Below are 24,865 nucleotides of genomic sequence, written 5' to 3' on the forward strand. Positions count from 1 at the left end.
ATTTCACGATGCTTATCACAAAGGACACGACATGTTTCAGAGTTTTGAGAGCAGTAACTTAAAATTTCAAGTTAGGAGCAGATTTGGTTATCTTCAGGTCACAAATAGTAACACTTTTGATTATTTGCTTTACATGTTAAGATGAAACCTGAGTTTCTTTTTTAGATCATAATTTTTAGGTTCACCTCTGGAGAGCTTTAAAAAGGTCATATAACCATCTAAAGTGCTACAGACACCCGGACATATCTGTTTGTAGTAAAATGTAATATCTAACAGACTGTTTGAAAATTGTATGATTGAGAAATGTTAATGAGTTAAATGTTAATGAGTCTATTTTTTTTTTCCCTTTCTGCAGCTCCGGCTCACAGAATGAACCTTCGATCACTTCGCCGTCATAATCTTATACACGCGGAGTACGCAGAATGCATTCTGACACCGTAAATACTTCATCCGTGAAACTCTGTTCGTATTTTTTTTTATCGAAGACCCCTCGCAACTTGGATATTCTGACAACATCGCCGACCTTAAATCCTGTCTTTATTTATTGTTTTCTCTTGTCTCGTGGTGTAGGCGTACCGTACAAATTGTGAAACACTTGAAGGCCCTTCAGCACATCAGCCGGGCGCATTTTTATACTGCTGTGGTGAGTGTTATTATAGCTTTTTACTAAGTCTGGTAGGACCTCCACGTACCGTCTAGTGTTCTTAGCAGCGAAATTCTAGTCTTTAACGTTCGGTTAAATCTTTCAACCATGCAGGCTTTTAGATCACTGGCTGTGGCATAATGTATGATGTTGTGTTTCCTCATCAGAATCTTGAAACTTTTGTTGAAAAATTCTCTTCCTGCATCAGTCTGTAGTTTTTCAGGCGTCTGGCTCTCACGAAAGACGGATTCAAAGGCAGACACCACCTCAGCCGCGGTCTTCTTTCTCAAAGCTCGCACGTACGCTAATTTCGAAAACACATCTATGACCGTGAGTAAATAACTATACCCATCATTTTCGTCCGCTAACGCGCGCATATCGCAAAGGTCTGCCTGAAACTGTTTGAGAGGTCTTGTAACAAAAACTCTGTTCCTTGGAAAATGTACCCTAGCCGGTTTATGCAGAGTATAGGAGTCTTGAGATGATAAAAAGTCTTTCACATCTTCCACCCTGACTTTTCTTTCTACCCTGCCGAAACTACCAGGATGACTCGGCTTGTAATATAACCTCTTCATAACACGTTTCTCCACCATCTCCAGGTACAATATAAATTCACCCCCTCTAACTGACTGTCTGGCTCCTTCTCATCCCTTCAGATGTGTCAACACCTAACCCGTCGTAAAAACTTCAAAAGACCTCAGACGGAAGGAAGTTTGGGGGGGGGGGGGACAAATGCGCAGTGGACATACGCTGGACAAATGGTGGACAAATGGCAAGGGGAGGGGTTTATTGGGGGCCATAAATCTTTCGTTTGACATATAATACCGTATCTGTCTCTCTGTCATGGTGTCCAGTGACTGCATCACTGAGATGAAATGTCCCTGCAGCCAGAAATAACATGTTTATAAGAGAAATAATTATCTGTGCCTTCGTACCAGTTAAACTGTTGTTTTATGTTGTGTGATTTATTATTAAAAATATAAGCAGTAACAAAATAAAACAAATGATGTCATAATAAATTAACCAGTGTGAAGATTTGTGTTTAAGTAGTTCAGCATCCCTGACACTTACCACCAAACGAATGTTCAAATACTTCTTCTAATCATGCATTCAGATATTATTTGAAAAAACTGAATTGTACTGAGAATGTAATGTTGTAACAGACAAACATAGACCCTAAAGAGAGAATCTCAGATTTATTTTTAAACATTTCAGTTTTGAAAAATTGATTAGAAAGGAAAAAATATATTTTAATACATTTAATATATCAAACGTCATGTGGACAATAAAACATATATGGAAAAAAGTTCCTCTAAAAAGAAGACCGATACCTTTTACTGGCTGGTGAAACTTCAGGGGAGGAGAATATTAGCATGTTATGGAGCGCGTGGCGGCGCTAGGCGTCCAAAAGCGCCTGGCGGCGCTCGGCGTTTGAGACGCCGGAAGGCGTTTCAAAATAAAAGCGCCTGACGGCGCTCGGCGTTAAAAGCGCCGTTCTGCACGGCGTTTTGTACCAGGCGGTGTATGGCACAAACGGCCACCCATATTATGGGCCACCCATATCAGGCTGCAGCATGGCAGCGTGTCCTCCAACTCGCACATTGCTCCTCTGAAGCCATCTCGCCGATGTTGCGCTCCGGGAGAGTGGAAACCAAGCTGGGGAAATGTTGCTGTCGCCGCCGCTGAAGCGAATCCTGCCAGGAGCACAGCAGAGGATCAGATGAACATTACCTGTCTCTGTCAGCACTGCACTGAGCACCAGAACCATTTTGTGTCAGCTGATCAGTCGGGGTGACTGAGTGTCAGTGTGATCCTGTTTTGTGGCAAAAGCAGAAAAATCCAAAGCTGTCATTGTGTTCATGAAGCAAAGACGCCGCATGAAGATCTGACATTTTAATACAGAGTTGATGAAAGCATAGTGAGTTGATAAAGCTGAAACAGGTAATGAAATATTTGCATCTCCCAGGAGAAGACACGCTGAATGTTCATAGTGAGTTTGTCCAGTGGCTCATGCTTATGTCTGGTTCTTTCTGTAAAGTTTTCTTTGTAATTCTTAAGGCATCCAATGCACAGCAAACCTTGAGAACTTTGAGTTGTTTGGTCGTTTGCTGTATTAAAAACATGGACAGGAGATTTCTGTCTGCACCAAAACTCCAGATGGGTTTATCAGCTTTGGTTCAGGTGACATTCTCTGTCAAAACAGCTCAACATTCGGTTTCAGTTTTTAAATGAAACTGGTAATAAAAATGTCCGTTATTGAAAATGTAGAAAACGGAGCTCTGGTTTTGCCAACGAACTCCTCATACTGTGCTGATTTTGCATTAAAACACTCAGGTTGTCTTTGCACAAGACGAATGCCACAACTTGATGCATCGGCGCTCTGATTGGCTGTCTTCTGTAGCATCGAGGCCCTCGTTGTTCTTCAGCACATTTGTGAAGGAATTCCTCCGAAGGTTCATCCGAAGCGCCTCCAGGCTCATCGGAGCCTTTGGCGGATGGAAGACCTGCTCGCAGAGATCCTGCAGCTTTTGTCTGTCACACGCTGGCTCATGTCTGAAATCACAAACAACAGGAACTCTGTGTGAATTTGTAGCAAACAAGCAAAACATAAAGGTGGAAAGTGAAAACTGCGTTTGTGTCCTGTTCTGAACAGAGTGATTTACTTGCGTTCTGAGTCTTTTCTTGCAGGTAGCAGTACAGACTGCTGGTCAGAGGCTCGGTGCTGCTGGAGCTCAGGAGACACAGCCGTTGTCTTGGATGTGCAGCAGGATGCTCTTGAAGGATGATCCTGTTTCAGCTGTGCAGCCTCCAACAACTTGCCTTTCAAATGAAATGAATAATAAGAAAAAAGTTAGTGTGTGTTTATAGCAGAGGGATATCTGACTGGTGAGCGCAGAACGTGGGTCACATTCATGGTAATGCCTCACGAGTCGCAAGCAGCTTTTTGGCATCGAACTATATTATCGTTTTGGTGAGATTATGCCAATCCAGCCACTGGGAAGGTGTGAAGAGTTTACAGAGCCGCCCTCGGCTGTAGTTACAGGAAAGCAGTGGTGTCGCCTCTCCCTGCTGTCAGGGTTTCAGCTTTGGACAGCTGATCTCTGCCATGCCTCCCTCGCTCTCCTCTCAGCTTCTCGCTCCAGTCGCCTGCTGCCTTACGTTGGCTTTTCAGTCTGCGTGGCGCCACCCGCAGGAATATCTGTGAAGTGCTGTAAATGTGGAGACCGTGCTGGAAGAGGTGAGCCACCGCTCGGGAGACACCGTCCAAAGACAGCCAACTCTGACGGCTGTTCTTGTACGTCTCCCGGCGCGCCTCGCTGAAATTGTGAAGGTTGTCATTTTTCGTCGACGCCGCGCGGAACAGCACTGCTGCTCATCGCTGCTGCTCACGCTCGACGCCATCGTCCACGGCATACACTCTGGGCTGCTTCCTTGTTTACGAAAAGCTGAGACCTTATAGGGCTTGGGATCACGCTTTGCATTGTGGGGAGTGGCGGACATGTTGGCCGCTCACCAGCGTAAACAAACACGACAAACCCAGACGAGCAGGAGAAGACGGGCGACAGAGCTGCAGAAAGCAGGAAAACATGCTGAAATGCCGAAAAGGGTCGATAAACATCAGCGGACGCTTCATAAGGAGGCCAGGAGCCGCCGCCTTGAAAAAATCACAGCTATTAACAGTCTGAACGGTTATCAACTTACTGTTTTCTTCGGTTGTGTTGTTTGCTGAGTTTGTAGGATACATTTAGAAATGTTCTCCTTTTATATTTATATGTCCTCCTTTTGTTCTGTTTGTCTGTTGGCACTACTGTTGTCTGTGTTCATTTTGAGAGTATTTTTTACAAATAACGTCTTAATATGCACATTTTTTTCATGTCAAACATTTTGCCAGTTTTACACTACACTAATACTATTGATTCTATATTATTAACTTTATTTTCTCCTCTTAACATTATTATATTTAAATGTTTCCTTTGCACTGCCGGTCATTTTGTTCATTTTGACAGAATATATTTACGACTGCAGGCTGCATTTTTATGAGACACTTCATTCCAATAAACACCACAACAAAAAAGAGACAACTGAAACACATTTCAGTGTGTTCATTTCAAACCAGGTGAGGGTTAGGTAAGGACACCTCAGACGGTTAGAGCTCCACTTAAAGGGCAACTCCGGTTTTTTGACACCTGGACCTTATTTCTAGGTGTGTGCATGCTCATATACTCACTCAGACAAACATCGTGCAGCTCGGAGTCCTTCAGAAGTTATTTAGATCCAAACGATGTAGCCGCAATAGCGGGGGGGCCACAGCAATGGAGCGTTAGCGCGGGACATCATCTCTGCAAAGTCGCTCATTTCGGCTGTATTTTTCCTCCATCGGCGCTGGGTTGCCTTTCGGTCGGAAGGGGGGCCTCCGGCGGTGTCCCGCGGCCTGGCTCGGAGCGCGCATCCGCCGGGCGGCGGAGATCTGGATTCTCCCGGCGAGGAGAGCGCTCCGGCCGTCGTGCGTCCCGCGGCCGGCGTGGAGCGCGCATCCGCCGGGGAGCGGAGATACGCTTCCTCCCGGCGAGGAGAGACATCCAGCGGCGGCACGCGAGCCGTGCGTCTTCGCCGGTGTCCGGAGCCTCCGTGGAGCAGCTGAGGGCCGTTTTCCAACTCGGCCCCTGGAAGTCAGACGCCGGGGCGCCGTGACAGCCGAGGCCGACTCAAAGTGCCTCTCTGCTGGGGAGAGGAGCTCCGCAACGTTCCCATCCGAGCTAATTGTGGCTAAGTTAGCAAAAACTGTCAGCTGACTCACCTGAAGACGGTAGACGAGCTGACTTTATGATAACACTGGCGATGGATGAAGAAATACAGCCGAAATGAGCGATTTTGCAGAGATTATGTCCCGCGTTGACGCTCCATTGCCGTGGCCCCCCCCCGCTAGTGCGGCTACATCGGTTGGATCTAAATAACTTCTGAAGGACTCCGAGCTGCACGATGTTTGTCTGAGTGAGTATATGAGCATGACTCACCTAGAAATAAGGTCCAGGTGTCAAAAAACCGGAGTTGCCCTTTAAAGGAGCACAGCGCAGTTTGCTCGTTTTATGCGAAACAGCGCCCCCTGCAGGCCTTAGGCGTAACTGCAGCTTAGTGAAAAGCTGGTGTCTGTGGCTCGTGCCCATGTACGTGCACAGAAGAGGGGAACTCCTTCCTCGCTGGGTTAGCAGCGCTGCAGTGAGATGTCCGAGTCTCCTGCCTGGTGGGTCTGTGTGCAGCTGCAGTGCTAGAAGCCAGTCTGTTCTGACTTCCTGGAAGATCCTGCTCAGCTGTTGCTCACTCAGCATCTGGCGGAGTAATGGCGGACAAAACGAAACTTAACTAAACCAGGCCGGCGGGAGGCGCACTACGTCAGGCTCAGAGCGATTCGTGGAATCCCTCATCCTGCTGAGCCTTCAGCGCCCCGCACAGGACAACAGCAGCGACTGCGACCTTGCAGAAATCGCTCTTGCTGCCATCAGGCGAAGGTGGAAACGTGTGTGGGTGTGAATGATTGAAAATGTAACATTTAAAACTGCGCTGCGCCCCTTTAACAGGCCTTCATTTCAGCAGCTTGGGCTGGTGTTCGTCAGCGAGCAACATCCAGTAACTATCTGATCAGGGAAAGTCAGCTCCTCGCCCCTGCAGGGCAGAACCACGTGAAGCGTTGCTTTCACAGAGAACTGTTTTTGTTGAGGACGGTTCCGGTTACTCTTCCAACGTGAATGAGGAGGAGGGCAATTTTTCTGGTGCTCTCCACATCTCTTGCATCCAGCTGACGGCGGAACTTTGTGAAGACAGGAATGTTTACCTCCGTGCATAGAAGTCCCACGATAGAAAGCAACAAAGGTTCTGCTGGTCGTCTTACAGCCGCGATCCGAGCGAGGCGGCGAGGTGTAGTCAGTGCAGAAACTCCTCCTCCTTGATGGCGCTTCCAAGCAGGAAAATGATAAAAACAAAGTCTGTTTTGGATCTTTTCACCCTGCCGATCGTGTGTTCTGCTGCCACAGCCGACAACACAACAGCGTCTGGGCAGGGTTGGAACTGGAGATTGAAAAAACAGTGAACGTGTCCCACGAGCGAGGACAGCACGTCTGGACGCAGTGCGCTCGCGGTCCAAGTGAACAACGGGAGAGAGCGGCCAACATGGCCGCGACGCCGAGTGACGACGTCTCGAGCCCAGGCCCTGCTGGGACAGGGCCTCTGTTCACATCCGGCGGCTGGAGCGCCGTCTTTCTGCTCAGGATTAAAGCACGTCTGTCATCATGACTCTTCCTCCAGTCCTCCGTCAGAAAACGATCCGTAGAGCAGAGTCTGACGTGTTCATGCAGCAGAAACGTCTGAATGGGACGATCAGGGTTGGCTTGTGGCCGCCGCCGTTTGGGAACCGTCCCCAACCTCCCGGTGGCCCCCCCGCCCCTGATCGGAGGTGTTCGCGGGAGGAAGAAGCCGCTGCTGCGCCGCGTCACTTCCTGAGCCACGCTCTGCGCCCGGCGGCTCCAGACCAGAGCGGCAGAGGCGGCGAATCCACAGGACTCGTCGTCACGCAAACGCGTCCCACATTGACGGGCACTGTGACTGTCCAATCACGATCTGGAACCGGACAGCTCTGATGGTTCTGAGGATCCTCCAGTGTGTCTTCAGGTGTGCTGGACGTGAGACAGCCAGAGGCAGACTGAAGACCTCTGAGCCGCCCAGATGTGGCCCGGGTCACTGACACGCAGGACCGACGTAGGGCGTCGAAGACCGGCGAGACCCGAACCAGATGGGTCCCAGAGGAGCAACTCACCCTGCCTGGCCCAGCGCTCTGGTCCAGACAGGCCGGGGACTGGACCCCAGCCCTCTCCTCATCCATGGTAACACGCTTCATTTGCATAAATACACACCCCCACGGGGGGAGTCGTGAGAAACACAAACACTGAGAACCACGGGGCTGTCCCAGCTGGAGGCAGACTGATGACTCCGCCCCACGGCGCCATCTGGCTCCGCCTCCCTGTGGCTCCGCCTCTCTCTGGCTCCGCCTCCCTCTGGCTCCGCCTCCCTGTGGCTCCGCCTCCCTCTGGCTCCGCCTCCCTCTGGCTCCGCCTCCCTGTGGCTCCGCCTCCCTCTGGCTCCGCCTCCCTGTGGCTCCGCCTCCCTCTGGCTCCGCCTCCCTCTGGCTCCGCCTCCCTGTGGCTCCGCCTCCCTCTGGCTCCGCCTCCCTGTGGCTCCGCCTCCCTCTGGCTCCACCTCCCTGTGGCTCCGCCTCCCTGTGGCTCCGCCTCCCTCTGGCTCCACCTCCCTGTGGCTCCGTCTCCCTGTGGCTCCGCCTCCCTCTGGCTCCACCTCCCTCTGGCTCCGCCTCCCTGTGGCTCCGCCTCCCTGTGGCTCCGCCTCCCTCTGGCTCCGCCTCCCTGTGGCTCCGCCTCCCTCTGGCTCCACCTCCCTGTGGCTCCGCCTCCCTCTGGCTCCGCCTCCCTCTGGCTCCGCCTCCCTCTGGTTCTGCTGTGGCTGTGCTGCAGCAGGTGGGCAGGTGGAGCGGAGCCACAGCTTTCTTTACGTCTCGCTCTCTTTTCTTTGTGTCTCTGGGTGTCACCTTTGTGAATGACCTCCGCCAGGAGGTCATGTGATCATGTTGGTTTGTTGGTTGGTTTGTTAGCAAGATCCTGGAAAAAGTAATGGACGGATTGCAATGAAACTTAGTGTAAAGGAGGGTCTTGGGCTAACTTAGAATTGATTACATTTTGGTGAAGATCCGGATCACCGTCTGGATCCAGGAAGGTTTTTAAAGGATTCTTTATCATTGACAGACAGGGAGTCTTTCACATGGTTGGACAGGCCCGTCGACAGGGGGGACAAACTCCTGGTTCACAGGACGCGCCGGTTCAGACGCGGAAGTGGGAAGCGCCGCGCACCGACGGTCAGATCGGCGCCCTGTAACCGGTCTGACGGAGGTGCGGGGGACCGCGGCGTGCGGGGGACCGCGGCGTGCGGGGGACGGACCGCGGCGTGCGGGGGACCGCGGCGTGGCGTGCGGGGGACCGCGGCGTGCGGGGGACTGCGGCGTGCGGAGCGGCTCGCGCTGTGGAGCGGCTCGTGCTGTGGACCGCGGCGCTCCGCTCCTCTATTTTCTCCGCCAGCTGCGCGCCGTGCACCGCCAGTTCTGAAGCTGGACGGAGCAGAGCGCACCACACAGGAAGTCTGGAAAATACCACAAAATCTGGTGCATTTTCAAATTAAAAACAAGTAAAATAACATAAATTGTTGCTTTTCGGTTTTCCTTTTCACACACACACACACACACACACACACACACACACAGGGAGAGGCGCCGCTCGCCGCAGCTCCGCTCTGATCACCCCGATCAGTGTGGCTTCATTATCAGGGCCGGTTTTAGCTCTGGGCAATGTGGGCGCCATCCATGTGAGGGCGCTCTGGCGCCGTGCGCACGAGGGAAACAAACAGAAAAAACTCGCCAATATTCCAGACTCGCTCTCGTTTCCGTGTCAAGTTGGTGGTGTGAGCGCCGGGGCGCCTCAGCTGCCGCCATCCAGCCTGTATGTCTGTTCGGCTGTCCGGGAGGGGGGGGGACGAGCGACTGCAGGGGGGGCGATGGTGCGCCGTGGGGGGGGGGGGGGGGGGGGGGGGACGAGCGACTGCAGGGGGGGCGATGGTGCGCCGTGGGGGGGGGGGGGAGGGGGGGGCGACGAGCGACTGCAGGGGGGGCGGTGGTGCGCCGTGGCGCGGGGAGGGGGGGGAGGGGGGGGCAGACTGATGCCAACACACACTGCTTCAAATGAACTGTATTTCATAATGAATACAGACCTGCAGTGACTGACTGGGTTGTGTGGGAAAAAAAAAGAAAAAAAAAATCTAGGTAAATTTGTTTCCGTCACGTGACTCCGGACTCCGGTTGATCTACGGTGAACCGTGACCGGAAGGTGCTGGAGGAAGGTGATGATTCGATCATGGATCCAAGTAAAAACCAAAGAAGCATCAGGAGCCCAGTTTAGAAGAAGAAGAGGAGAAACAGGAAAAAGATAAAAGGATGCACATTTTTATGAGTGATGTGACGGACATCATTATCCATTGATTAGCCTTTAGCTAACATGTAGCTGAGCCACAGAGGACCACTGTATCTGGTGTTTAGTTTTGCTGAACTACCAACTACTGTAACTGAGGCATGGTGTCATGCAGCTGATTCACCCAGAGGCAGCCTGGTCCAGTTTGTGTTTCTAATGCGACAACAAGTGTAAATTCACACAGACACCCTGACTGTGGACTGATTCCCACACGCTGCATGCTGAGATCAGTGACTGCTAACATAAACTGACCTGGCACTTTGTGAGATACACGAGATACAGCTTTTTAAATAACGTGCAGTGTCCTGCTTAGTTAATGGGATGTTGACAAAGGTTAATAAAATGTGCATTATTTTCATTTTAATTGGGTAACTGATGCATGTGGGACGTCTACGGTGGCCGACAGGTGCAAACGGCTGCAAACACAGAAAACACCTGCAAGAAAGAAACGCTGCAAATTCAATCCACAACGGCAGTGCTCCAGGTCGCTCCAGGAAGAAGAAGAAGAAGAAAGTACGGAAGCCCTACAAGGACATGGTCAAATACTTTTTTTTATTTATTTCCTTTGCCGTGATAACGAGTTAGTTTCAGTGGTTTATCGAGAAGTCGACTTATTTTTCCACGTTGTCTCGACAAAACGACAATCCGGTGAACCGGGAGTCCCAGTCTTTCTCCAGACAGGACGCTCCGCTCCACGGACCACAGACAGGAGAGTTCAGCCTGTTGATGAGCTTTATGTACCGTTACTCATTTCTGAATAACTGATATGATGCACGCAAATCAAACAGCTGTCTGTCTGCAACAACCTCACCAGATTCACCAGGTCAGCTTTCTGAACTCATGTAATAATCAAAAACTGCTGTTTCCCTGCTTCCCATCCTGACAACTGTACTGTTCTGGTGTTTTTTCAGTTATATACAGACAGCAGAACAGCCACTTTGGCTAAAGCCATGTGTTCATTACAGAAGAAAAGTCGTTTCAAATGAGTGGATGTTGACAGAATCATCAGTCACAGGTAATGTTGAGTTACAGGAGCAAGCTGGCTGTAACCTGCTGGATAAACTTTAGATGTATTTAGAAGCCTCAAACATCCAAATAAAATAGAATACATTACTAATGTTTTGTCTGAATTCATAGTGAAGCAGTTCTGTGTTTTTTCACAAAATGAAATTAAAATGAATCAGTTATGGGACAGTAAATTAGAAATTGGGACTTGAAATGAACCAGAGTGAAATTTAAGTTTTTCCTGAATTGGGAAAAAAAAACCGTATTGGACTGGACGCTGAGTGCAGGAAGGTTCTGCTGTGTTCCAGCTTTACAGCCGTTATCCTGCTGATGACAAGTAATGCAGCCCAGAAGGCTTCCTGATTATATGTTTTTTTCTTTAGTAACTTCAGTTTTTGTTTTTTCTGGCAGGTGGACCGAGCTGCTGGAGGATGAAGGATGAGGAAGACCTGTCAAAGTCTCTTCCTCATCTGGAGCCCTGTGGAGGCCGGCTTCACTTTCTGCTCTTGCTCAGTTTCATGAAGTTTTATTTTCAAGACAAAATCTTGTCAGATCCTGAATCATTTTATTGCAGAATATCATTGTCAACAAAGATTCTATTTTTGTATTAAACTGTTTCAAATTCAAGCCAGTTTTTTGTCTTCCAGTCTAATTATTTTGGTTCCTATCTATGATTTTATGAATCACAGCTGCTCCGGAGCCCACATGGGAGTCATGCATGAGGACACTGTCACAAATGTTTGAGTCCATCAGCCTCCATTTGAGGGTATAAATACATATCAGAACAATTAAACAGTCTTTTCTGGACAGTTTCATCTTTATAAAGAGATACTCTTCATAAAAACTGACTGACTCAACAAATCAGTCAAAACAAGAGATTCACTTCACACAGATTTATAGATCTTAACTGAAACGTGGCCGAGGTGCAGATCTGGCTGTACCATAAACTGAAATGTCTGGTTTTAGGTTTGAAGTCAACCATTTGTTCGTCACACAGGTGTAAGATTCAGACCAACCAGCTGACATCAAGCTTTATCAGGCTACATGTCCACATCTTGGCTGCTGTGATGTGAAAATCAAAATATCTACAAACATGATAAACATTCAGGCATTTTTTGAGACTGTCCTATAAAAATAAATGATTTAACATGACCTGATGATGGTTTGACCTTTCAAAATAAACAAGCACACACGGATCTCCAGTGTTACTTCAGTATTAAAGAACGCCTCACTGAGCCCAGCAGTGGAAGTTAAACACATACAATGGAGTTTTTCTTTAAGAAAATGGATATTTGTGAAGCATAGTTGGACTTAGAGGACATGCAAACATCCCACATTAAACCTGAACACATTAGTTTGTTTCAGTGCATCCATGATACGCTTCATACAAACTAACACTGAAAAAAGAAAAAAAAATCAGAAAACAGGTGTGTATAAAACACTGGACATGGAAGTGTGCTCAAAGCGGGAGGCTAGTTTTAACACTGGCTGTGTGGTGACAGTGTTGGTCGGTGGGGGTCAGTCTGACTGACAGCTGCTCTCAGCAGGACCTCGGCTGTCTGGACAGCCTGGTGACCAGCAGCATCATCACCTGCCTCAACATTCACTTTGTTCAGGACCACAAGGCAGAGCTGGAGACCTGGAGCACAGACAGAGTCAGGTTTCCAAAGACAGGTGTCCTCTTTAGGACCATGTCCCCTCTGTCCACTGGCTGGACGGAGTCCTGAGCTCGGTACAGTTCTGGTTCATGATACAGAGGAAAGGTTTTCCAGGAAGTGTATCTTTCAGCGCCTGGCTGGACCCCGGCGTTCCACATCCATCCCCACGTCCAGCTGCTTCTGTGGAATAAAGACACAAGACATCGGTCAGTAAAGTGAATAAGTGAGTGAATGAAAGTGAGTTAGTGAGCATGTGAGTGAGTGAATGAAAGGAGACGTTACAGCAGAACTGGACATGACATTCAAACTACTACTATTTTCTTTCTCGCCATTATCAGTGTTCTGTGCATGCCACTTGGTTTTGTGTGTGTGTGTGTGTGTGTGTGTGTGTGTGTACATGTATGTGCGTACATGAGTCATCTGGTGCAGGTCTACCAGGTGTGATGGGTGTGTTTGTGTTTTCAGCTGTTCTCATGTTATATTTTGTTTATCTTTCACTATAAAACTTGAAAATCAATAAAAGTATTGGGGAAAAAATGAAACAAAGCAGAACTGAATGAGACCCTTATCAACCACATCTCCACTGACGTTTTACACTGATGAGAACTCCTGCAGCAGCTTTCTCCAGCGGTCTGCTTGCTGTCTTTGGTTTTGTCGCCGTCCTCACTGCTCCACTACTTTTCTCTGGAGTCACATGTCTGCCTGCATGAAGCAGCGTGGAGAAGCTGACCTGGTGAATCTGGTGAGGTTGTTGCAGACAGACAGCTGTTTGATTTGCGTGCATCATATCAGTTATTCAGAAATGAGTAACGGTACATAAAGCTCATCAACAGGCTGAACTCTCCTGTCTGTGGTCCGTGGAGCGGAGCGTCCTGTCTGGAGAAAGACTGGGACTCCCGGTTCACCGGATTGTCGTTTTGTCGAGACAACGTGGAAAAATAAGTCGACTTCTCGATAAACCGCTGAAACTAACTCGTTATCACGGCAAAGCGGAGGAAATTAAAAAAAGTATTTAACCATGTCCTTGTAGGGCTTCCGTACTTTCTTCTTCTTCTTCTTCTTCTTCCTGGAGCGACCTGGAGCACTGCCGTTGTGGATTGAATTTGCAGCATTTTTCTCTTGCAGGTGTTTTCTGTGTTTGCGGCGTTTTTTTTTTCTTGCAGCGTTTTTTTTCTTGCAGTGTTTCTTTCTTGCAGCGTTTCTTTCTTGCAGGTGTTTTCTGTTTGCAGCGCGTTTGCACCTGTCGGCCACCGTAGATGTCAGTGTGATTTAACACACATGTATCTTAATTGTAAATTCAGGGGCAATTCTGAAATATTCTGGGGCTGGAGCCCCCGACCGAGATGAGCGCAGCAGCCACAGACCTGGTCCTGGAGTCTGGTGAGGAAGCATAGAACACCATGAATCATTAGATATGGTGTTCACTGATTTGAGCTGTGGGAGGTCTGCGCTCTCTGAGTGCCATTCTAGTTTCATTTATTTCTCTGGACGTTGTGTTTTTCTCACACGACTTTGAACTAAACAGTTTGAGTGAATGGAGGGGGTTCTGTGGAGGTTTTTGTATTTGACGTGTGGATTTCAGGAGGAGATCGGAGCGTCCAGCTTGGGCTTCATTATTCAGGAACCTACAGTATGTGTGTCCAGTGTAACTGGTTCTTTCCTCTTAATTGTCCGTGAATCTGCAGGCACGCTGATACCAAAGAAAGCTGTTTTTCCAGTGGAATTGTTTCTTTGCTTTCATCATTCAGCTGGTAACTAATTAAAAGTAAAGTCATATATTTATCTGGCAGCTCAAATACAAGTCATGTGAAACACAAAACGTAAAAAGCAGCAGCTTGGAGTCCTCATGAAAAAGAATCCAGCTGTTCTTTAATACGGCACAGAAACATTGACAGTTCAGTCAGAAGGCACAACGGTGTCACGGTGTTCATCAGTGCAGCACAGGTGCACAAGTATGTCTTCTTCTTCATCATCATCATCATCAATATGGCATCTGTTGGCAGCCTGTATAAAACCAACCTTCTCGTCATCTTTAATGTTTCTTCTCCAGTTTCAGCAGCTGTCAGTTTGTTCTGAATTCCAAATTCTCTGCAGTGAGTCGGTTGATCTCCTCCTGCAGCCAGTGGTCAGGAATCCAGTGAGCTCGGTCAACACTCCTGACAGGCCCCCCCCCCTCCTCCGGCTGCAGCGTGGCGGTCTGCTGCTCCACCGGTTCACTGCCGCCGCCACAGTCACTTCCTGACACGGTCTGTAAAGCCACCAGACTCTCAGCAGCTCCTCTTCCCCCTGTTGCAGCTTCCAGCAGGTTCATCACTGCCTGGGCTCCAGGGGGGGGGACCTGCAGGGGGGGGGCTGGGACCTGCAGCAGGTTCATCACTGCCTGGGCTCCAGGGGGGGGGGGGCCTGCAGGGGGGGGGCTGGGACCTGGTTGTGGCCCAGATCCACTAATCCACTAACCAGTCAGCTGTGTCTGGAGGAAACAGGTCTGCTGGATGTCCTGGAGTGGAAAGATTAAAAAAGACGTTTAAAAAACAAGTCTGTGTCTCAAGCAGGTGATTCGTTGGACCAGCGTTCACAGAAAGCCTCCACCGTAGAGGATATGAGCAGGAGCCCTGGAGTCCCGTCCTGCAGTCACGGCCACTCTGAACTCCCATAATAAATCACTTCCAGACACATTCTGTTGCTCTAAACCATCCTGTACAGATTATCCAATCCACTTTATTTATAAAGCACATTTTTAAAACAGACAGAAGTCTCCAAAGTGCTAAACAATAGGGGTGTAACGGTACACAAAAGCCACGGTACGGTACGTACCTCGGTGTAAGGGTCACGGTTCGGTACGTTTTTCGGTACAGTGGGGAAAAAGTAAAAAAAGCTCACAAATGTACCAGAACATTTTTCCCAAGCTTTCCCATGCGACACATTATTGGCCCAGTTTACATGGTGTTTTTTCAATCCGATTGTAAACAATAGTATTAAACGCGAGTGTATTCATGCACAGCATACAAAGCATCAATGCCCACAAAGTCTCACGAGGAACTTGCAGGTCTTCCTCTCAGCAGCAGCAGTCCTCAGCGCCAAGCAGAGAGTTTTTATCTGCTGATATCTGTTCAAATAATGTCCCAAAATCTCCATGATACCTGCTGAAGGAGCGGCTGCTCCCCTGACCGCAGCACCGCCGTGCGGAGCAGCACGTCTCGGTGTGAGCTCTGCGCCGCATGCCGATGTTTCGAATTAACTGGTGCCCGTGTTAACTTGTGACCAATAATGACTGAAACATCTAGTCGTTCTGGCGAACGTCGGTTATCGACAGTTCCAGGGAGTGTGTACGTTTAAAGTCTTTTGTGAGTCTTACTTTAACAACTGCTGTAATCAGCCTGTGTTTACACAGACCTCCGCTGTCATTCGTTAACACGGGAACCAGTTCATCCATAACACCAGCCGGCTATCGCTCGTATTCTGCTATGGAGCTCTTTATACAACTCGCTGCTGCGCGATTTGGTTCCATCTCGCCTCTCCAATGTTTTTATGTCGGGGTTTTGTATTTAAAAAGTGTTTTTCCACCACCGTGGCGTTCTCTGCTGGTTTTTTGACTGTGCTGCTTCCCGTTTACTGACACGTCACACGTCACTCCGTATGAGGGAACGCACGAGGAACAAATACTCCCCCGTTTAATCCGCTCCGCCACACGCTGCAGCTCTCATTCCGCTTGGACTTTCTTCTTTGTTTGTTCATGTTTGGACCTGCTTGTTCTACGTCTTCTTCTTCTGTGATAATGGTGGTTGCCGGCAGCTTTTAGGCTCATTACCGCCATCTAAGGTTGGAATTTTTTTTTTTTTTTACTCACTGGTGTATTCCTCGTGTGATTGTGTGTGCCGAACCGTGACCCCCGTACCGTGACGGTACGGGACGAATACAAATACCGTTACACTCCTAGTAGTATTCTATACATCCACACACGCTCACAGAATCACTCTGAACCTTGCAGACTAAGAAATGCTGAACTCTGTCCTGAGAACACCAAACCAGCCGTGTGGTGCAGCGGGAGCTGATTTGTTGTTTTGGGGCAGATTTACCTGAGCCCGCCCCCCCCCGGAGCAACCCTCAGTCAGTCCAGGCTCCAGCACCACAGACCGCTCAGATTCAGACCGCAGTCTGAGGGAAGCTCGGCTGGAGCACTGGATCCCCCAGAAGGCCCTGCGTTCGCACCGGATCCCCCAGAAGGCCCTGCGTTCGCACCGGGTCCCCCAGAAGGCCCTGCGTGCTGCATGAACCGGAAAGTCATCCCTGATCTCCCCGGATTCACAGTGGAGATACCGGACTCTGCTTCATGCTGGATTCCTGCCCAGCAGCCTCCAACTCCTCGTCAGCGGTCCGGTCCGGTCCGGTCTCCGTGGAGCGGGAAACCAGCCGGTATCCGGACCACATCGCGGTCTGCCGGTTCCCGCAGCAGCGCACCGCTCCCCGCTGTCGGTCTGGACCACTCCGGTCCCGGGTCATCTGTCCACACCGTGTCCTCCAAGGCTACAGGCTGGCGCTTCATAGCGGACTCCATTACCCAGCATGCCCCGTGGCGCGCGTTGCCTGGTTACGGGACTGTTAGCCGTGGCGGCTAGCAGCTAGCAGCTAGCAGCGTCTGACTGCGGGCTGTGAGCGAAGGAGGACCGAGCCGGGAGGACCGGGAGGACCGGGAGTCCACCGGGAGGACCAGGAGGACCGGGAGTCCACTGGGAGGACCAGGAGAACCGGGAGGACCAGGAGGACCGGGAGGACCGGGACTGCACCAGGACTTCACCGTCCGAGGAGGCGGAGGAGCGTCTCGGCCGGGGCCCTGCTCCCGGTAGCCCCGCCCCGGGCCCGGGCCCATGAGGCGGGCCGGCCGGGCCGCCGCGGACCGGCTGCTGCTGGACAACCAGCCGTACGACGAGAGCCTGGAGCTGGACGGAGAGGACGAGGACAGCCGGGACAGCCGGGACAGCCCGAGTCCCGGGCCGCGCCAGGTACGGGGGACGGAGTCCTCCGGTCTGAGTCCTGTCCTCTCCGTGTCCCCCTCTGGGTCCTCCTGTCTGTCCTCTGTCCCCTCTCTGTCTTGTCTCCATGTACTCTGTCTGTCCTCTGTCCCCTCTCTGTGTCCTCTCATGTCCTCCTCTGTCCCCTCTCTGTCTGGTCTCCATGTCCTCCTGTCTGCCCCCTCTCTGTGTCCTCTCATGTCCTCCTCTGTCCCCTCTCTGTGTCCTCTCATGTCCTCTCATGTCCTCCTCTGTCCCCTCTCTGTGTCCTCTCATGTCCTCTCATGTCCTCCTCTGTCCCCTCTCTGTCTGGTCTCCATGTCCTCCTGTCTGCCCCCTCTCTGTGTCCTCTCATGTCCTCCTCTGTCCCCTCTCTGTGTCCTCTCATGTCCTCCTCTGTCCCCTCTCTGTCTGTCCTCCCAGCAGGGGTCTCTGAGCAGCTCGTCCTCCAGGAGACGCAGAGTCTTCAGCCTGATGTCCACCAACAGCAGCAGCGGGGAGTCGGAGCGCCGGGCCGAGGTCAAAGGTCAGCCGGGGACGAGTCCCGAGGAGGAGGAGGAGGAGGAGGAGGAGGAGGAGGAGACTGACGAAGACGACTCTGAGGACGAGGACACGGCGGCAGGTCCAGAGGGACAGTACGACCCGGCCGAGTACGCCAACCTGCCGGTTACCACGGAGATCCGGGACCTGTTCAAGTACATCAGCAGGTCTGCGCACAACCGCACAACTACACACTGATACACACTGCTGCACAACCGCACAACTACACTACTACACTACTACACACTGCTGCACAACTACACTACTACACACTGCTGCACAACCGCACGACTACACACTGATACACACTGCTGCACAACCGCACAACTACACTACTACACACTGCTGCACACTGCTACACAACTACACACTGCCGCACAACTACACACTGCTGCACAACTACACACTGCTGCACAACTACACTACTACACACTGCTGCACAACCGCACAACTACACTACTACACACTGCTGCACACTGCTACACAACTACACACTGCCGCACAACTACACACTGCTGCACAACTACACACTGCTGCACAACTACACTACTACACACTGCTGCACAACCGCACAACTACACTACTACACACTGCTGCACACTGCTACACAACTACACACTGCCGCACAACTACACACTGCTGCACAACTACACTACTACACACTGCTGCACAACCGCACAACTACACACTGATACACACTGCTGCACAACCGCACAACTACACTACTACACACTGCTGCACACTGCTACACAACTACACACTGCTGCACAACTACACTACTACACACTGCTGCACAACTACACACTGCTGCACAACTACACTACTACACACTGCTGCACAACCGCACAACTACACACTGATACACACTGCTGCACAACCGCACAACTACACTACTACACACTGCTGCACACTGCTACACAACTACACAACTACACACTGCCGCACAACTACACTACTACACACTGCTGCACAACCGCACAACTACACACTGATACACACTGCCGCACAACTACACTACTACACACTGCTGCACACTGCTACACAACTACACAACTACACACTGCCGCACAACTACACTACTACACACTGCTGCACAACCGCACAACTACACACTGATACACACTGCTGCACAACCGCACGACTACACACTGATACACACTGCTGCACACTGCTACACAACTACACAACTACACACTGCTGCACACTGATACACACTGCCGCACAACTACACACTGCCGCACAACCGCACAACTACACACTGCTGCACAACCGCACAACTACACACTGATACACACTGCCGCACAACTACACACTGATACACACTGCCGCACAACTACACACTGCCGCACAACCGCACAACTACACACTGATACACACTGCTGCACACTGCTACACAACTACACTACTACACACTGCTGCACACTGCTACACAACTACACAACTACACACTGCTGCACACTGCTACACAACTACACAACTACACACTGCCGCACAACTACACTACTACACACTGCTGCACACTGCTACACAACTACACAACTACACACTGCCGCACAACTACACTACTACACACTGCTGCACACTGCTACACAACTACACAACTACACACTGCCGCACAACTACACACTGATACACACTGCTGCACAACTACACACTGCTGCACAACCGCACAACTACACACTGCTGCACAGCTACACACTGCTACACACTGCTGCACAACTACACACTGCTACATACAACTACACACTGCTGCACAACTACACACTGCTACACGACTACACACTGCTGCACAACTACACACTGATACACACTGCTACATACAACTACACACTGCTGCACAAGTACACACTGATACACACCGCTACACAACAACACACTGCTACACACTGCTACACAACTACACACTGCTGCACAACTACACACTGCCGCACAACTACACACTGCTGCACAACTACACACTGCTAAACACAGCTGCACAACTACACACTGCCGTACAACTACACACTGCTACACACTGCTGCACAACTACACACTGCTAAACACAGCTGCACAACTACACACTGCCGTACAACTACACACTGCTACACACTGCTGCACAACTACACACTGCTACACACATCTACACACTGCTACACACAACTACACACCGCTACACACTGCTACACACAACTACACACTGCTACACAACTACACTACTGCACAACTACACACTGATACACACTGCCGCACAACTACACACTGCCGCACAACCGCACAACTACACACTGCTGCACAACCGCACAACTACACACTGATACACACTGCCGCACAACTACACACTGCCGCACAACCGCACAACTACACACTGATACACACTGCTGCACACTGCTACACAACTACACTACTACACACTGCTGCACACTGCTACACAACTACACAACTACACTACTACACACTGCTGCACACTGCTACACAACTACACAACTACACACTGCCGCACAACTACACTACTACACACTGCTGCACACTGCTACACAACTACACAACTACACACTGCCGCACAACTACACTACTACACACTGCTGCACACTGCTACACAACTACACAACTACACACTGCCGCACAACTACACACTGATACACACTGCTGCACAACTACACACTGCTGCACAACCGCACAACTACACACTGCTGCACAGCTACACACTGCTACACACTGCTGCACAACTACACACTGCTACATACAACTACACACTGCTGCACAACTACACACTGCTACACGACTACACACTGCTGCACAACTACACACTGATACACACTGCTACATACAACTACACACTGCTGCACAAGTACACACTGATACACACCGCTACACAACAACACACTGCTACACACTGCTACACAACTACACACTGCTGCACAACTACACACTGCCGCACAACTACACACTGCTGCACAACTACACACTGCTAAACACAGCTGCACAACTACACACTGCCGTACAACTACACACTGCTACACACTGCTGCACAACTACACACTGCTACACACATCTACACACTGCTACACACAACTACACACCGCTACACACTGCTACACACAACTACACACTGCTACACAACTACACTACTGCACAACTACACACTGCTGCACACTGCTACACAACTACACAACTACACAACTACACTACTACACACTGCTGCACACTGCTACACAACTACACAACTACACACTGCCGCACAACTACACTACTACACACTGCTGCACACTGCTACACAACTACACACTGCCGCACAACTACACACTGATACACACTGCTGCACAACTACACACTGCTGCACAACCGCACAACTACACACTGCTGCACAGCTACACACTGCTACACACTGCTGCACAACTACACACTGCTACATACAACTACACACTGCTGCACAACTACACACTGCTACACGACTACACACTGCTGCACAACTACACACTGATACACACTGCTACATACAACTACACACTGCTACATACAACTACACACTGCTGCACAAGTACACACTGATACACACCGCTACACAACAACACACTGCTACACACTGCTACACAACTACACACTGCTGCACAACTACACACTGCCGCACAACTACACACTGCTGCACAACTACACACTGCTAAACGCAGCTGCACAACTACACACTGCCGTACAACTACACACTGCTACACACTGCTGCACAACTACACACTGCTAAACACAGCTGCACAACTACACACTGCCGTACAACTACACACTGCTACACACTGCTGCACAACTACACACTGCTAAACGCAGCTGCACAACTACACACTGCCGTACAACTACACACTGCTACACACTGCTGCACAACTACACACTGCTAAACACAGCTGCACAACTACACACTGCCGTACAACTACACACTGCTACACACTGCTGCACAACTACACACTGCTACACACATCTACACACTGCTACACACAACTACACACCGCTACACACTGCTACACACAACTACACACTGCTACACAACTACACTACTGCACAACTACACACTGCTACACACTGCTGCACAACTACACAATACTAAGCCCCTTTCCCATTGCCCCCACCCTGCAGGAAGCCCGACCCGGGTCCCCCCACCCTGTAGGCAACCCGGGTTTTAACCGGCTTTAGTGGGAGGGGCACACCCGGGAGCTGACATGATGACGTGGCCACAGCGTGGCTGCGTTAGCGTGGCTGCGTTAGCGTGGCTGCGTTAGCGTGGCTATGTTAGCGTGGCTGCGTTAGCATGGCTATGTTAGCATGGCTACGTTAGCGTGGCTACGTTAGCGTGGCTACGTTAGCGTGGCTGCGTTAGCATGGCTATGTTAGCATGGCTATGTTAGCGTGGCTATGTTAGCGTGGCTGCGTTAGCATGGCTATGTTAGCGTGGCTATGTTAGTGCGCTAGTTGTTGTTTCTGGACACAGCGTGAGAAAGGGGTCTATGATAACTACATAGCTACTGCTATCTTCATCTGCTCCTCCTCCTCCTCTTCTTCCTCCTCCTCCTCCTCCTCCTCTTCCTCCTCCTCCTCTTCCTCCTCCTCCTCTCAGGTTCTCCCCTCAGTCTCTGGAGCTGGATCACACTCTGAAGCCGTTCATTCCAGACTTTATTCCAGCTGTTGGAGACATTGATGCATTCCTGAAGGTACACACACACACACACACACACACACACACACACACACACACACACACACACTGACTGGGAGGTGTGTGTGGCGTTCAGGTTCCACGGCCCGATGGGAAAGCGGACGTTCTGGGTTTGGAGGTTCTGGATGAACCGAGTGTGAAACAGTCTGATCCCACCGTGATGTCACTGTGGCTGTCTGAGGACAGCCGGCAGCACACCGCGCAGGTACACACACACACACACTGCTCAGGTACACACACACACCGGTACACACACACCACTCATGTACACACACACACACACACCGGTACACACACACCACTCATGTACACACACACACACACCGGTACACACACACCACTCAGGTACACACACACACACACACACACACACAGCTCAGGTACACACACACACACACACACACCGCTCAGGTACACACACACACACACACACACCGCTCATGTACACACACACTGCTCAGGTAAACACACACACACACCGGTACACACACACTGCTCAGGTACACACACACCGCTCAGGTACCCGCACACTGGTACACACACACTGCTCAGGTACCCACACACCGGTACACACACACCACTCATGTACACACACACTGCTCAGGTTAACACACACACACACACACACACACACCGGTACACACACACTGCTCAGGTACACACACACCGCGCAGGTACACACACACACACACCGGTACACACACACCGGTACACACACACCGCTCATGTACACACACACACACGTACACACACACCGCTCAGGTACACACACACTGGTGCACACACAGGTACACACACCGCTCAGGTACACACACACCGCTCAGGTACACACACACCACTCAGGTACACACACACACACACCGGCACGCACACACTGCTCAGGTAAACACACACACACCGGTACACACACACTGCTCAGGTACACACACACACACACACACACACACACACACCGGTACACACACACCGCTCAGGTACACACACACACACACACACACACACACACACACACACACACACACACACACACACCGCTCATGTACACACACACTGCTCAGGTAAACACACACACACACACACACCGCTCATGTACACACACACTGCTCAGGTAAACACACACACACACACACACCGGTACACACACACTGCTCAGGTACACACACACTGGTACACACACACACACACACACCACTCAGGTACACACACACTGCTCAGGTAAACACACACACCGGTACACACACACCACTCATGTACACACACACACACACACATACACACCGCTCAGGTACACACACACACACACACACCGGTACACACACACCGCTCATGTACACACACACTGCTCAGGTAAAACACACACACACACACACACACCGGTACACACACACTGCTCAGGTACACACACACTGGTACACACACACACCACTCAAGTACACACACTGCTCAGGTAAACACACACACACACACACACACACACACACTGCTCAGGTAAACACACACACACACACACACACACACTGCTCAGGTACACACACACCGGTACACACACACTGCTCAGGTACACTCACACACACCGGTACACACACACTGCTCAGGTACACTCACACACACCGGTACACACACCCCCCCCACAGGCACACACACCCAGCTGCCCTGTCCCGTGTGTCCCATGTGTCCCCGTGTGTCCGTCCAGGTGAAGGTGAGCAGCGTCCCCTGTCCCCAGTCCAACCCGCGGCTGGTGGACAGCTGGGTGGACAGCATCAGCGCGCTGCACCGGTCCAAGCCGGCGGCCAGCGTGGCGTACGGCCGCCGCGTGCCGGACGTGGACGCGCTGATGCAGGAGTGGCCGGCGCGGCTGGAGGAGCGGCTGCGGCGGCTGCGCCTGCCGCCGGCGCGGCTGCGCTGCGGCCTGGACCGCTACGTGGACCTGGTCTGCGCCCTGCTGGACGTCCCCGTGTACGGCTCCCGCATCCAGTCGCTGCACCTGCTCTTCAGCCTGTACCTGGAGTTCAGAGACTCCGCCCACTTCGTGCACAGGGCGCAGTGACCCCGCCCACCGCGGCCTGCGGCTCACTGGCCCCGCCCACACGGCCTGCAGCTCACTGGCCCCGCCCACCGCGGCCTGCAGCTCACTGGCCCCGCCCACACGGCCTGCGGCTCACTGGCCCCGCCCACACGGCCTGCAGCCCCGCCCACCCTTGTCTGCTCTTTCTACTCTTCCTGTTTTCTCCCAATAAAACAATAAAAGTCCAGGT

General features: G+C 51.0%; 1 protein-coding gene across 3 annotated transcripts; it reads left to right on the top strand.

Annotated features, from left to right (window-relative positions):
• The first annotated feature begins 16,867 nt into the window (after positions 1-16,867).
• Positions 16,868-24,854, top strand: ift46 (intraflagellar transport 46 homolog (Chlamydomonas)). Of its 3 annotated transcripts, XM_030087855.1 has the most exons (6): positions 16,868-17,386; positions 17,819-18,102; positions 22,512-22,605; positions 22,687-22,815; positions 24,304-24,693; positions 24,803-24,854. In XM_030087855.1, the coding sequence occupies exons 1-5, from the start codon at positions 17,252-17,254 to the stop codon at positions 24,655-24,657; spliced, it is 996 nt and encodes a 331-aa protein (XP_029943715.1). In that variant the 5' UTR covers positions 16,868-17,251; the 3' UTR covers positions 24,658-24,693; positions 24,803-24,854. The 3 variants fall into 3 exon arrangements, with proteins under 3 accessions (XP_029943715.1, XP_029943714.1, XP_029943716.1); XM_030087854.1 differs by having other exon boundaries at positions 24,304-24,852; XM_030087856.1 differs by having other exon boundaries at positions 16,886-17,386; positions 17,822-18,102; positions 24,304-24,852.
• The last annotated feature ends 11 nt before the right edge of the window (positions 24,855-24,865 follow it).

Source organism: Salarias fasciatus, unplaced genomic scaffold, assembly GCF_902148845.1.
Source record: "Salarias fasciatus unplaced genomic scaffold, fSalaFa1.1, whole genome shotgun sequence".
In the NCBI taxonomy this organism is placed as follows: Eukaryota; Metazoa; Chordata; class Actinopteri; order Blenniiformes; family Blenniidae; genus Salarias; species Salarias fasciatus.